Source organism: Carlito syrichta, unplaced genomic scaffold (assembly GCF_000164805.1).
Source record: "Carlito syrichta isolate Samal-C Ts95f unplaced genomic scaffold, Tarsius_syrichta-2.0.1 Scaffold314306, whole genome shotgun sequence".
Lineage (NCBI taxonomy): Eukaryota > Metazoa > Chordata > Mammalia > Primates > Tarsiidae > Carlito > Carlito syrichta.
In genome coordinates, this window is record NW_007258402.1 from 301,954 (window position 1) to 315,802 (window position 13,849).

At 51.5% G+C, this 13,849-nt stretch overlaps 1 protein-coding gene across 1 annotated transcript in view; it reads left to right on the forward strand.

The window, feature by feature from the left end:
• Positions 1 to 13,849, forward strand: part of SLC6A20 (solute carrier family 6 member 20) — a 27,743-nt gene that overhangs the window by 676 nt on the left and 13,218 nt on the right. The window contains exons 3-8 of the mRNA XM_021719207.1: positions 421 to 561; positions 2,675 to 2,766; positions 7,019 to 7,246; positions 10,122 to 10,232; positions 11,159 to 11,400; positions 12,434 to 12,596. Coding sequence (XP_021574882.1) covers positions 421 to 561; positions 2,675 to 2,766; positions 7,019 to 7,246; positions 10,122 to 10,232; positions 11,159 to 11,400; positions 12,434 to 12,596 — 977 coding nt within the window. The remainder of the gene's footprint in view (positions 1 to 420; positions 562 to 2,674; positions 2,767 to 7,018; positions 7,247 to 10,121; positions 10,233 to 11,158; positions 11,401 to 12,433; positions 12,597 to 13,849) is intronic.

A 13,849-nucleotide genomic window follows, 5' to 3' on the forward strand; every position in this document is an offset into this window, starting at 1 on the left:
CACACACACACACACACTTACTTTCTAAATAAGCTATATTTTCCATTCTAAAAAAAAAGATTTTAACAACTGGTGTGACTCCATGTCACCTGTGGATGCGTGGATGAATAGACGGATGGATGAGCAGGAAGATAAAAGGATAGGAGGATGGATGAACGGATGGATGGAAGCACAACGGATGGATGGATGGCAGACAGATGGTTGAGAGGAAATGGAAGAGGGATGGACGGACGGAAAGGGGAGGGATGTGTCGGCAGAAGGACAAAGGATGAGAAGGAAGACAGGAGGATGGATGGGTGGAAAGGCAGGAGGATGCATGAACAAGAGAAAGGCAGGGGGATGGAGGGGCATTGCACCAAGTTGGGGTGGTGGCAGAGAAGAGCCATTGGCGGCCTGGCTCTCAGCTCTGGACACCCACAGGCAGCTTCCTGGTCCCCTACATCATCATGCTCATCGTGGAGGGAATGCCGCTCCTGTATCTGGAACTGGCGGTGGGGCAGCGCATGCGGCAGGGCAGCATCGGCGCCTGGAGAGCCATCAGCCCCTACCTCAGCGGTGTCGGTACGTCCAGTCCTCGCCCACCCAGAGACCCCCATACCATATCCTGGGCAGCATGGGGCGGGGGGAGGTGGGAGTGCATCAGCAGAGCTGCTGGACCAAGGCACAAGCACCAGGCCCAAGAGAGATCCCTCGCCTGGGGTGAACAAATGACCCAGGCAGGGTGCTATAGAAGGAGGACTGAGAGGAGCTGGGTTCCTGACCCAGGGCAGTGAGGTGGGGAGGAGGCACGCCCCCTGGAAACTGATGCCACGTGACTTCTCTTCTCTGGACCTCAGCTTGGCCATGGGTAAGGGGGAAATGGCAGCAACTCCAAGTCCTAGCTGCCAGCCACTCTGGGGACTCGCATAACGGCTCCCTGCTGATGCCCGGCTGTCTCTTTAGTGGGCAGTTACTCTGTGCCAGGTGCAGCCTATGCGACCTAGGCACGTGAGCTCATTTAATCTTCATCATTCCACTGGGGGGCTGTGGGGTGACGGACATCTCCCCGCACGGAAGCAGGGGCACACATGGAGAGTGGGAGGAGCGCTGCTTCAGACCACGCCTCGCCTGAGTGTCCTCGAGCCCGTGTCCCAGCACCTCTGGGACATCATACCCCACCCTGCACAGCCCTCACAGCCCAGGGCTGCCTGTCCAAGCAGGAGGAACTCTGACGGCAGTGGCCGCAGTCTGTGCTGCTCAACACCCCTGGCTCCCCAAAAGGAAGGCAGGCAGGAAAGCGGAGTGACCACATTTCGGGAACAAGGAGGTATAAGCTTGTACGTGACCTAGTCTCAGATGTCCAGTGGCCTCACAAATCATCTCCAAACCCAAACTGCCTCCTCATCTTGAATGGCTATTAACTTTTAACATGGAGGTGTATGGTTTTACAATCTGCCTGAGTAAGTAATCACAGAAGACTTCTCAGAGGCAGCATTTGCTGCTGCATAGGAAAGACACCAGATGTCTGTGTCAATGGGGGCAGAGGGGACTCTAGTAAATGTTTAACAACCAGCTCTGCCAGGCATGGTGGTTCACACCTATAATCCCAGCACTTTGGGAGACAGAGGTGAGAGGATTGCCTGAGTCCAGGGGTTCGAGACCAGCCTGGGCAACTTGCCGAGACCTTGTCTCTGCAATAAATCAAAAAATTAGCCAGGTGTGGTAGCACGTGCCTGTAGTTCCACCTACTTGGGAGGCTAAGGCAGAAGGATCACTTGAGCCCGGTGGGTCAAGGCTGCAGTGGCCGTGAGTGTGCCACTGCACTCCAGCCGGGGTGACAGAGTGAGACTCCCACTCTAAAACAACCAACAAAAAAGTGTAAAACAAACAAACAAAAAACAACTCTGGGAGTAGGGTGGGGTGGGCAGGAGAAGCCCTGGTTTGTAGGACTTACTGACTGACACCTGTGGGATAGATACTCCGGTATGGCCAATTTCAAACTACTAATGGGGGCATCTCAGTACATGGGGCTGGGGGGAGGGGACACTGGCTCTCAAGGGCTGGAGAGGGCCAGCTCCAGACCTGGTTGCCAACCCTCTCTTTGCTCCCAGGCCTTACCCTGAATTTCATGCAGGCCGGACCAGACTGGGGACAGCCCCCTTCCCCTCCACCCCTCACACACCTCCTCAGACTGCCTGCAGGCTGTTTGTTTGCCTCAGGCAAGGGCCACCACAGGGCAGCATTTGACCCGAGTGACTTGAGTGCAGGTGAGCCAAGGAGGCTGTGTGAGGGTGGCACTTGGCAGTGACAAAGTACTTCTCACACGAGGTGTGAGTCCTAGCTCTGCTACTTACTAGCTGGGGGATGTTGGACAAGCTGTGAGCCACAGTTTTCTTCCCTCTGAAAGGGGATAATACTGTGAGGCCCAAAGGTACATAAAGTACTCACCTAGCACAGTACTTGGGGCTTATATCTCAAAAAAAATGTCCCAGAATATGAGGAGAGGGTGGGGAGAAAAAAATAGCCCACGGGAAGTGCTCATGGGTACCTGGTCTCATCTGATATTCACACACACCTGGGGGAGGGAGGTCTGGCTGGCCCCAGGGCGGTCACTGCAGGCGTGTCCTGGGAGTGCAACTGTGGGGCCCCTGCCAAGAGGCCACCCTCAGCGTGCATGCCCTCTACTTCCTTGTAGGGGTCGCTAGTGTGGTGGTCTCCTTCTTCCTCTCCATGTACTACAACGTCATCAACGCCTGGGCCTTCTGGTACCTCTTCCACTCCTTCCAGGTGAGCAAGAGGAAGAAAGGGAGAGCCGAGCAGGGCCACCCACCTGGGGGAGAGGGGTGGAGGCAGAATGTGACAGATATGGGGGTCAGGGAGCCCCAAGGGAAGTTGGTGAGTGGTGGGGGAGGGAGCTGGGAAGTGTGGGGTCTGAGGCTTCAGGGCTTCCGAGCCTGGGTTGCACAGGCCCAAGCTGTAAGAAGCCAGAGTGTGTGGGTGTGAGTGGTGTGAGTGTGTGTGTACATGTGTGCACGTTTCTGGGGAATCCATGGCTCTCACTGGATTCTCTCTGAAGGATGTGGCCCCCAAATATTAAGGCCCTCCTGCATAGTGGGCACAGGAGGAAGTCTGGGAGAGGACTGATGGGAAGGGATTCCTCCACCCCAGCAAGACAGTAAGGACTATCCTCCTCCTCTCCTCTCTCCTGCCCTACCCTGCCCCCCCCCCTCCCCTGCCAAGCATGGTCACTTGTCCTTCCAGGTTTCTGACTCCAGGCTGAGCCTCTCCTTTTCCCTGCAGACCCAAAGTCATCCGTTGTCATTCTGTAGTACATAGGGGCCATTCCCAGAGATAAACATTCTAAGCTCTGTGTTCTGATCATCACCATAGCTGACACTCGTAGGATATGTGGAAGGGACTGGGAATTGTGGAGAAGAAAGAGAGAGCCTCAATTCCATACTGAGAGCTGGTGTTGTATCCAAGACAAGAGGAATTTTCCTCTCCCCTACCCAGTTCATTTCTTTCCCTGGCGCCTGCATTTTCACTCTGGGGACCCCACCCCAGAGTCACCACCCCCACCTACCTTCCAGGAACCACCTCCATCTTCTCCATCTTGACCTCTTCCCAGATGGGAAAAGAAGAGACAGGCACTAACCAGGCTGATGTCTCACCCTTTGCCCCTGAGCCAGACTTTCATGGGATAGAGCTGTCCCTAAAGTCTAAAAGCAAGGTAGGGCTGGCATGGACTATGGACTGATCCCAATTTACCCCTGGGGTGCTTGGGCATAGCCTGGACTCTGGGGCCCTAGGGACTGCTTGGGTGAATGACTAATAATCCTGATTTGGCATCTACACTTGGAAGGTGCTACATCCACACCCCACACTGTGCCCTACCCAAGTTGCCCTGTTGCTCCCATCCCTAGCAGGAGGGACTCTGTTCCCCGAGCTTAGCTTCGTGGAACTGTTAGTTCCATGAAGACTGACCACAACTCTGCCTCTCCACAGCCTTCTGGGTGGAAACAGGGCAGCTTCTCTTACTCTAAAGTCTGGGGACCGTTTCTCCTCCGTGCAGGGCTGCCATGTGTGGTTGGGCAGGTTGTACACTGCAAACAGCACCCCCAAGTAAGGGCTTGCCATACACATTGTAAGCATTATAGGTTTGTAACTCTATTAAATAGACAGGTTTCCAAAGATGGAAGCAGCATGTCTTGTCCCAAGAAAATAAGAATAATTTGACCATCTCCCAAAGGTGAAAATAAAGTGCCTCAAGAAAGGGGCACCTTTTTCTAATCCTCAGAAGTGTGGGGGCCAGTGATTCCTGAACATCATGTATTCCATCCTTCATAGGTTCATGGACTTCCCCTTAGCACCTCTGCTTCGAAGCCCTCCTCCCTGGGCACATAATAGTGGTAGCAACAGTAGCTGCAGACATTCACTTCATTTGCTCTGGGCCAGGCATAGGCCCCAGCACTGTAGAAGTGTTTGCTCGTGTGATCATCACAACCAGCCCATGAGGCTGGCTGCATTGATCACTCGAGCCAGGGGGGAGTCACGTAGCACATACCAGGTGGGACCGGGCACAGGCATGTGCACCCAGTCTCTGGCTAGTCCTCTCAGTCTTGTGACCCTTCCCAGAAGAAGCACCCGGGCTGTAACACATGCAGATGTGGGGATCTCTATTCTCATTGGCTTCCAAGGAGGGAGGGCGGGCTGGGAGCTGACCCATTGGACAAGCTCTTCTATATGCTAAAGCTTCTTCACCCTGGCTGCATACAGGAAGCGCTTTGAAAAGTCTGATGTCCAGGCGCCACCTCAAACAGATAAAATCAGAGTCACTGGGGTTGCAACCTTGGCATCAACCCTCCCGGGGAGGTCCAGTCATGTAGCCGAGGTTAGGAATCAGGCGGCTGGCTGGTGTCAGCAGATAGAGAATGGACCCAGGTCAGTCCCACACAGCCTGTACATGACTCAAGGGGCATTAGATGGGGCAGATTGGAAAGGCTTCAGGTCTATGAGGGCATTCTCACCTGACTGGGACTTGATGCTGGCTACCACCAGGCTCTTGGTTCTTTCCACATGGCCTCTCTCCCCCTGTGCCCCATCATTCGGAAGGCTAGCCCGAATATCTCCACATGACAGCTGACTCCCAAGAGGGCGAAAGGCCAGTTGCAGGGCTCTGGGGTCTGGGCACGGAAGTCACACGCCATCTCTTCACTGCATGTCATTGACCGGTACACATCACAGGGCAGCCCAGACCCACAGGGAAGGGCTGGAGACGCCACCTCTGATGGGGGGGGTGGATATGCACATGGGGAGAGAGAGACTACAGGTGGCCAGCTTTGGACACAATCTGGGTCAAAGTCAGGGAGCAGCTCTCACATTCCAACAAGAGAGGGTGGTCCTGCAGCCAAGGGTCTCACCAGAACGGGCCCCGAGCACCATCCAGGTGTGCAGACCCGGGCTCCAGCTGCCACTGGCAAGAGTGGCCATGACTGGGCCTTGGTTCTGTTTGCTGTAAGATATGGGTTGAGCCCCATGGGGTGGTCAGAGTCACGTCTGTTAAAGGAGCATTTTGCCCAATGAAATTTGAGCTTGTAAAGCCGGGCTCGGTGGCTTAGCCTGTAATCCCGCGCCTTTGGGAGGCTGAGGTGAGTGGATTGCCTGAGCCCGCGGGTTCGAGACCCGCCTGGGCAGCGAGACCTCATCTCTACAATAAATCAAAAAATCAGCTGGGCGTGGTAGCGCATGCCTGTAATTCCGGCTACTCGGAAGGCTGAGGCGGAAGGATCGCCTGAGCCCAGCAGGTCGAGGCTGCGGTGGCCGGGAGCGGCCACTGCACTCCAGTCTGGGTGACAGAGTGAGACTCCAACTCAAAAAAAAAAAAAAAAATTTGAGCTTGTAGGGCCCAGATACATGCAAAACTGACCAATGAACCTGGAGCTGGTCTTTGTGGAGCAGCGTTGAGGTCCTCTACCTCCCAAGTCTGAATTAATCTTTCCTCCCCTCCCTCCCAGCTTAGCACCTCTGTTTAGCCCTAGGCCTTCAGTCATGTTTGTTGTACCTACACATTGAGGCTCCTTTTTTTCATAAGTGACAGAGCCAGTTCAAAGTAGCTTAAGCAGACAAGGGTCTCACTGGCATCACCCTGCAAAGTCCAGGAGTCTAACTGCGTCGGGTATAACTTGACTTGAGCTCAAAGCAAGTTGCCAGCACCAGATTATCTCGAACCTATACAAGCAAGACAACTGTGGGGGGCTGAACCTCATCCCCCGTCAGCTTCCAGACCCAGTGTCTGGTGAGTGAGGGCAGAACCCAAGTCATATTCATCCCAGAACTTGCTGAAATATACAAAGACCACCGGCATGAGCACAAGCAGAGGCTGTTCATTCAGAGCTGGCTGCAATAAGGGAGTCAGCACCACGACTTGCACTTGGCAGAAGCCCCAAGGCAGGCAGGGGGTTGGGGTGGGAGGTGTGTGAAAGCTTGTTCGTGGAAAAACAGGGGCTCTGGGTGTGCCCTGATTGGCAGCTGCTGGCCAGGGACAGCTGTGATCGAGATGATCAGAGGCAGGACCTCCTGTATGATTGGTTGGGGGAGCTTATAGGGCTTCCTCTGGTTGGTCCTGAGTTGGCAAAATATAGGGAATTGCTCAGTTCCCGGCCAAGTCCTGAGCATCCCAGGCCAGACACCGAGTCCCTGGGCTGGTTGCTGCAGAGGCTGTGGGTCAGAGTTCTGTCACAGCTGGTCCTGCCATCGTGTGTTGGTAGTCAGTGTCTGAGACACCCTCCCCCACCGAAGTCAGTTGTTCTCTATAGAATTGCAGTGAGAGTAGAGCCCCCTCCCCGTCCCTCCCTGCCTCACCTGCACCCACTGACAACTCTCCCCCTCCCTGTCTACCTTCAGGGGCTCCAGCCGCCTGCCCTTTGGTGACCAGTGCCCTTCTCATCCAAGGGCCTCCTATCGAGGCCCGTCGTCCCCAGCCTGACCTTTGGCCTCCGTCTTCACCCCCACCCCAGATAATGCTGTGTCCGTCCCACAGGATCCCCTGCCGTGGTCAGTCTGCCCGCTGAACAGCAACCTCACGGGCTACAACGAGGAGTGTGAGAAGGCTTCCTCCACACAGTACTTCTGGTACAGGCAGACCCTCAACATCTCGCCATCCATCCAGGACAACGGGGGTGTGCAGTGGGAGCCAGCGCTGTGCCTCATTCTGGCCTGGCTCGTGGTGTATCTGTGTATCCTGCGAGGCACTGAGTCTACCGGCAAGGTGGGACAGCAAGGCAGGCGGGCAGGGGCTGCGAGGCAGTCGCCTCTGTCTTCAGGTCTGGGCAAGGCCAAGGGAGTGTCTTGTGCAGTCCAGGGGCAGAAGCTGTGCTGGCGCAGAGGGCACGGATGGGGTTGCTGGCACAAGTCACCTACTGGGTGACTCTGAAGATGGCCAGAGGCTGAAGTTGCAACCCTAAATCTCGAAATGAGGACTTCCTCACTAACTAAACAAAAAGAGCATTTATGTACCAGCCAGCCCCAAATTCATACCACCCAAGCAACTAGACAGCAAGTTTTTCCTTTTTTAAGACCTTGAATGCTGCATGTGTCCCCAGGACATCCTAGCCCGTGGCTCTCAAACTTTGCTGTACATTGATATTATCTGGAGAGCTTTAAAAATTCCCGGCCAGGCACAGAGGCTCACACCTATAATCCCAGCACTTTGGGAGGCTGGGGTGGGTGGATCACTTGAGATCAGGAGTTTGAGACTAGTCAGGGCAACACAGTGAGACTTCATCTCTACAAAAAGTAGAAAAATTAGCCAGCCCGGTGGCATGCACTTGTATTCCCAGTTACTCAGGAGGCTGAGGCAGAAAGATCACCTGAACCCAGGAGGTTGAGGCTATGGTCAGCTGTGATCCTGCCACTGCATTCCAGCCTGGGAGACAGACTGGGACTCTGTCTCAAAAAAAAAAAAAAAAATCTCACGCCTCAGTTCTGTCCCTAAACGTTTTACAGTAGCCAGTCTGGGTTGGACCTGAGACTGGGAGTTTTAAAAGTTCGCCAGGAGTTTGAGCTCCTTTGCTCTAAGCTGCTTTCACTGACCCTGGAGAGCTTATGGGCCTGACAGACTCATACCCCTGCTTGGGCTGACCCATCCCTTTGACCCCAGCCTGCTCCATGTAGAAGGTTTTCTTTGAGTGTCCCAGCATCTGCCACTTACCTCAAGCTTCAGCATATGTCTTGTCCCCCAGTGTGCCCCATCTTATGCAGTCGCTCCTTGTCAACCTGCCGTGGCTCAGACACCGACATTGTCTCATTCTAGCGACAGCCCTTCATGATAGATTTCATGACCTCACTTACCCGAGGTTCAGAGAAGTAAAGGGACCTGCTCAAGGGCATAAGCCAGCGAGGGCAGAGTGGGGCAGAGCCCAGCCTTACTCCAAGACTTCCCACCATCGTGGTTTGGTGAGATGCCTCCTGTCTGCTGGCTCCACACCTTGCATGACTTACTCAGTTCCAGCTTTGTCCTGCTTAAAGTCCCGAGTCCACCGAGCCTCACCCTCTATCAGAGTTGGCTTCTCTAGCTCCACCATGTTTTTCTTGGGGCATTAGACCAGATCTACCCATGGTATTCCAGGGTCCAGTGGTAACCCCAGGATCATGCCTGGTAGGACATTTTACTTTGATTTCCAAGGCCCCCTGGTGGCCAGCATCTTAGCCCCCAAAGCACCCAGAGGCTCTTTCCTGAGGGCTTAGAACCTGCAGCCATTCCCCTGATTCCAGCAGAGAACTTGGCCCATATTTTCACGCTCATAAAAAAAGTTTTTGTAATTTATCTTTGCCAAATAATTATGAGCATGCTCCAAAAGATCTGAGGACGATGTCTGCAAACATGGAGATTTAATGAGACTGTCCCTTTTCCAGATCATTCATAAATGTGTTAGATGAGGCTGTATCATGCTATGAAAACTGATTTATTCTATTGTCTATTTCCTCTGCTTCAGACTCTCCTTTTCATGGTAGAAATGCTCCAATAGCTCTAGTCATAATCACTCTGCCATTTCCTGGCCGCCTTTGTTTATTTCTTTCTTTTTATTTAGAGATGGGAGCTCGGTCTGTCTCCCAGGCTGGAGTGCAGTGGCGTGATCACAGCTCACTGCAGCCTTGAACTCCTGGGCTCAAGTGATCCTCACACCTCAGCTTCCCAAAGCGCTGGGTTTACAGGCATGAGCCACCACATCCGTCCTGGACTTCCTTGTTGGCATCTCCTTTCTTTCCTCCCAGAATTTTTGTTGTTGTCAGAGGTGGTTTCTCCCAACAGGTTAGGCTACATCACATGTCCAGCAATCCTACCCATTTGATGGGGAAAAAGAGAGGCCCCTGGGTCAGATTCCAGAGAGTGTCCAGGAAACTTGCTTAGCTGGGGGGAAGGAGGGAAACCAGGAGTTTGCCCAAGTGCCCGCTGTTACAGATTTGGTCACTCTCCCTCCGGTTGTCCCTCGAGTTCCTTCAGGTCACTGACCAGGTGCCATCTTTTCACTTACCCATCTCTATTGTGTACCTGGTTTGTTTTCTTATAACCTTGGGTAGATTTATTACTCTTCTCAAGTTACAATGACCTCAGCTAAGAAGCGATGATAAAAGACACACCACACATTCTGCCTGCCATCCCCAGGCTGAGAGGGCACAGAGTGCCACTCTGGTGACCTTGGAAATTGCGGCGCCACACCTCAGAGGGAAGGGAGGGGCAAGTGTAACTCAAGCCCACCTGGACATGGTTCTCCAGCTCTATTCTCACAGGAGGACCCAAACTTTAAGAAAACTCTTACACAAAATGCAATCCTGCAAAATATTTCTTTGCTTTACATACGAGGCTCTGGCATACACGCAAGCTGATCTACAGGGAAAAAAAATTCCAATCCTGGGTGGGCAAGGTCTCTTTTCTCAGGCTTTGTAAAAGTTAGAATTACCCAGAGGATGACAGGCAACTGCCAAAGCTACCATGAAAAAATGAAGACCAATTTCTCAGACATCAGCAGCTAAGTGGTGCAGCTTGAATACCCCAGACAGGGTGGTGTTGTCCCCCGGGGCATGGGTCTGCCCTGTGGTCTGCACCTCTCCAGGAGGCTGACTCCACCCTCTGGGGCCCACAGGTGGTGTATTTCACTGCGTTGATGCCCTACTGCGTGCTGATCATCTACCTGATCAGGGGCCTCACGCTCCACGGAGCCACCAATGGCCTGATGTACATGTTCACTCCCAAGGTATGGGCTGGAGGGGGAGGACCTTCACGGGGCCCCTCACTCATCCTGCCACCTTCTGAGATGGATAAGAAGAGGGGAAGATGAAGAGTGGGCAAAAGCTGTGCCCAGGGAGGCTGTTGGGAGCCCACCAGGCTGTGGTGAGGGGTGCGGACAACCTGTGGACCCTGGATTCCCTCTATCAGATGGTCTCCACGCCCTGTTAACTCTGGGACATTGTCTTTCTTCCAGCCCCTTCTCCTCACTCTTACCCCCAGCTGACTTGCTGTCCCAGTCTCCCTGCTGACCTGCCTGCCCCCAGCCTTTCTCCAAGCCTCCTTCCAGACCACTGACGAGCTCTTTACCAAGAGTGTTGCTCCAGCCATCTTGCTCACCTGCTACACACTTCCACGCACCCCTTTCCCTGCAGAGTTTTCCACAATCCCTCCCTGATCCGCCATCTCCAGGCGACTCACAGCCAGTGCTCATTGGTCGGGGCACTACTGCCCATGGCGGGGGGCGGGAAAGATCTTCATTTAGCCAATCCAGCCCCTGGAAGCAAAATGACTGCAGCATCTCCCAGAACATCTTATTCCCCTGTTCCAAACACCCCTGATATCACTGCTGGGATTGAAGCCCGACCTAGCTCTCCACAACCAGGTCATGACACTTTCACGCCGAATGCTCAGGCCCATGCAGTGCCTGGCCCACGAATCAGGAGCTCGATGCATTTTGCATTATTCCACCCTACAACACTCCTGTGGTAGGGCACTGTGGAGGCTATGCCGTGAGGAATGCTGTGTGCTTCATAGGCCGCAGCATGGCCTGCCTCTCATGGCTGTGTGCTGAGGGCAGCTGCCTTCCCTTCTCTGAGCCGCCCTCTCTTTGCGGGTCTGGGAGAGTGGGATCCCGCCCCGGATTCATCAGCCCCGGCCCTGCTGGCCTTCCAGATGGAGCAGCTGGCCAACCCCAAGGCCTGGATCAATGCAGCCACCCAGATCTTCTTCTCGCTCGGCCTGGGGTTCGGCAGCCTGATCGCCTTTGCCAGCTACAACGAGCCGTCCAACGACTGCCAGAAGCATGCTATCATCGTGTCCCTCATCAACAGCTCCACCTCCATATTCGCCAGCATCGTGACCTTCTCCATCTATGGCTTCAAGGCCACTTTCAACTATGAAACCTGCTTGAGCAAGTACGCCCGGGTTGTCCTACTGAGGCCCAGGCCTCCCTGGAGTTCTGAGCTGGAGGGGCACCTGGGCAGAGGTGGATGCCACAAAGGCAAGGGCTGGGGCAAAGAGCACTGACTCTGGAGTCCTCAGTCCAGGGTTCAGATTCGGGTCCCCCCACAGCACCAGGAGCTGGGGGGCCCAGGACAGTCAATGTCTTCCTCGCAGGGATAAGGGTGGTATTACGTGTTCAAAGCACTTAGCATCATAGAGTATTCAACCAACAAGCTTTAGTTTCTTCTGTCCCATCTCTGCTACCTCAATAGCAACCAGGAACTTCCTAGCTGAGCCACAGAAACTACAGAATTTACTTTCTGCAGTCCCTTACCCAAAATACAAAAACATCATCTAGAAGGTTCATTGTCCAATTTGGTAGTCACTAGCTACACGTGGCTATTAACAAATTTAAATTTAAATCAATGTAACTTAACTATCATTTAAATAATTTAATTTACATCTTAAAGCATTTACATTTTACTTTTTTTTTTTTGAGTCAGGATCACTCTGTCACCCAGATTGGAGTGCAGTGGCACTATCATGGCTCACTGCAGCCTCCACCTCCTGGACTCAGGCAGTCCTTCTACCTCAGCCTCCCAAAGTGCTGAGATTACAGGCGTGAGCCACGGCACCCAGCCCATTTTACTTTAAATCAGTTCTTCAGTCACATTATCCACTTTCAAATGTTGAGTTGCCACATGTGGCCAGTGGGTACCAAATTGGATAGCACAATTTGGATTGCCATCATCACAGAAAGTTTTCTCAGATTACTCTGATCCAGAGGTTAAAATAGTCTAGCTGTGTGGGTTTTGTTTCTATTGTCATCGCTGTTCATATCTGAGGCCTCTTCAAAGCCATTCAACATCACTCTGTCCTTTAAAAGGATCACCAAACAGCAAGTTCTTTTTTCTCACCTAATCAGAAAAGAAGAGGTTGATGAGAGGCTTTGGTGACAGAGGCCTTTCTGATCAGTGAAGGTTGATCTGATGCTGTGCTCTGCAGGGTGATTCTGCTGCTGACCAATTCTTTTGACCTGGAAGATGGCTTTTTGACAACTAGCAACCTGGAGCAGGTGAAGGACTACTTGGCGTCCTCCTACCCTAGCAAGTACAGCGAGGTGTTGCCACACATTAGAAACTGCAGCTTGGAGTCGGAGCTGGACACGGTAAGGCATGGAACCAGGTTGAGGGCTTGCCTCTCTCCACACTCACAGGGGCCCTGGAGGACTGCTGACCTGGGGAATGTACATGGTCCGCAAAAATCAAGGAAGACTCTAAATTATTTTTCCCTTGACTCTGAGAAGAGGGACTTGACCTCCACTCCCCTCAGGTTCTGCTCAGGAATCCCAGCTATTATAAAGTTCTCTGTGTCATATCATCCTTTTCCTTTTCTCGCTTTAAGCCTTAAAAATACAGGAAAGTACAGAGAGTGATATAACAAATACTCATATATCCACAACTTGGAATGAATACTTGTAAATATTTTGTCATTTGGAGTTCAGATTTTTTTATATAAGAAAAAAATAAAGCTAAAGTCCACTTTGTTACTGGCCCCAAGTTTCCCCTACTCAGCAGAGGCAAGAAACTTCATGTTTACATTTTTATTACCCATTTGTGTGTTCTTAAATAATATCATTGTTTTGTTGTCAGTTTTTAAATGAACATAAAAGAACCTGGAAGTTATTTTTCTTATTCAATGTTTTCATTTCGTTGTATGTTCCTAATACCTGTGGAATCTCATTTATTCATTTTCAGTGCTGCATTGTATTCCATTGCATGAATATACCACAATTTATGTATCCATTCCCATACTAATAGACATTTGGGTTTTTTCAAATTTTTGCTATCAAATTATTCTTATTTATATGTTATAGAATTGCCTCTGCTATGCTGAAACCTTTACTTTTTCACATTAATTTTAGGATCAGTTTGACAAGTTTCATTGAGAAAAAGAAAATCTCCCAAGAACTTTTTATTAGGTTGCATTGATTCTGTAGTGTAATTTAGAGAAGATTAATATCTTTTGAGCTGTGACTTTTGATTCAGGGGCATACTTTCTCTCATTCACTTGGGTCTTTTAAAAAATATTCTTCAACTAATTTTCTCTGTGAATATCTTGGTGCATCTTTTATTAGATACTGTTTTATGGTTTTATTGCTATTGTGAATGATGTCTTTTCTCTCCCATTTCTATCATTGTTTATTTTTGTTACAAAAGAAAGCTAAAGATTTTTGTATGTTGATCTTATATCTAGCAACCTTGATAAATTCTCTTATTAATTCCCATATTTGCCTATAGAGTTGCTTCAGTTTTCTATGTGTCAGTTATCATATACCCATTTTTCATTTTTCTTTTCTTTTTCTTTTTTTTTTTAAGTTGGAATCTCACTCTGTCGCCCAGACTGGAGTGCAGTGGCCGC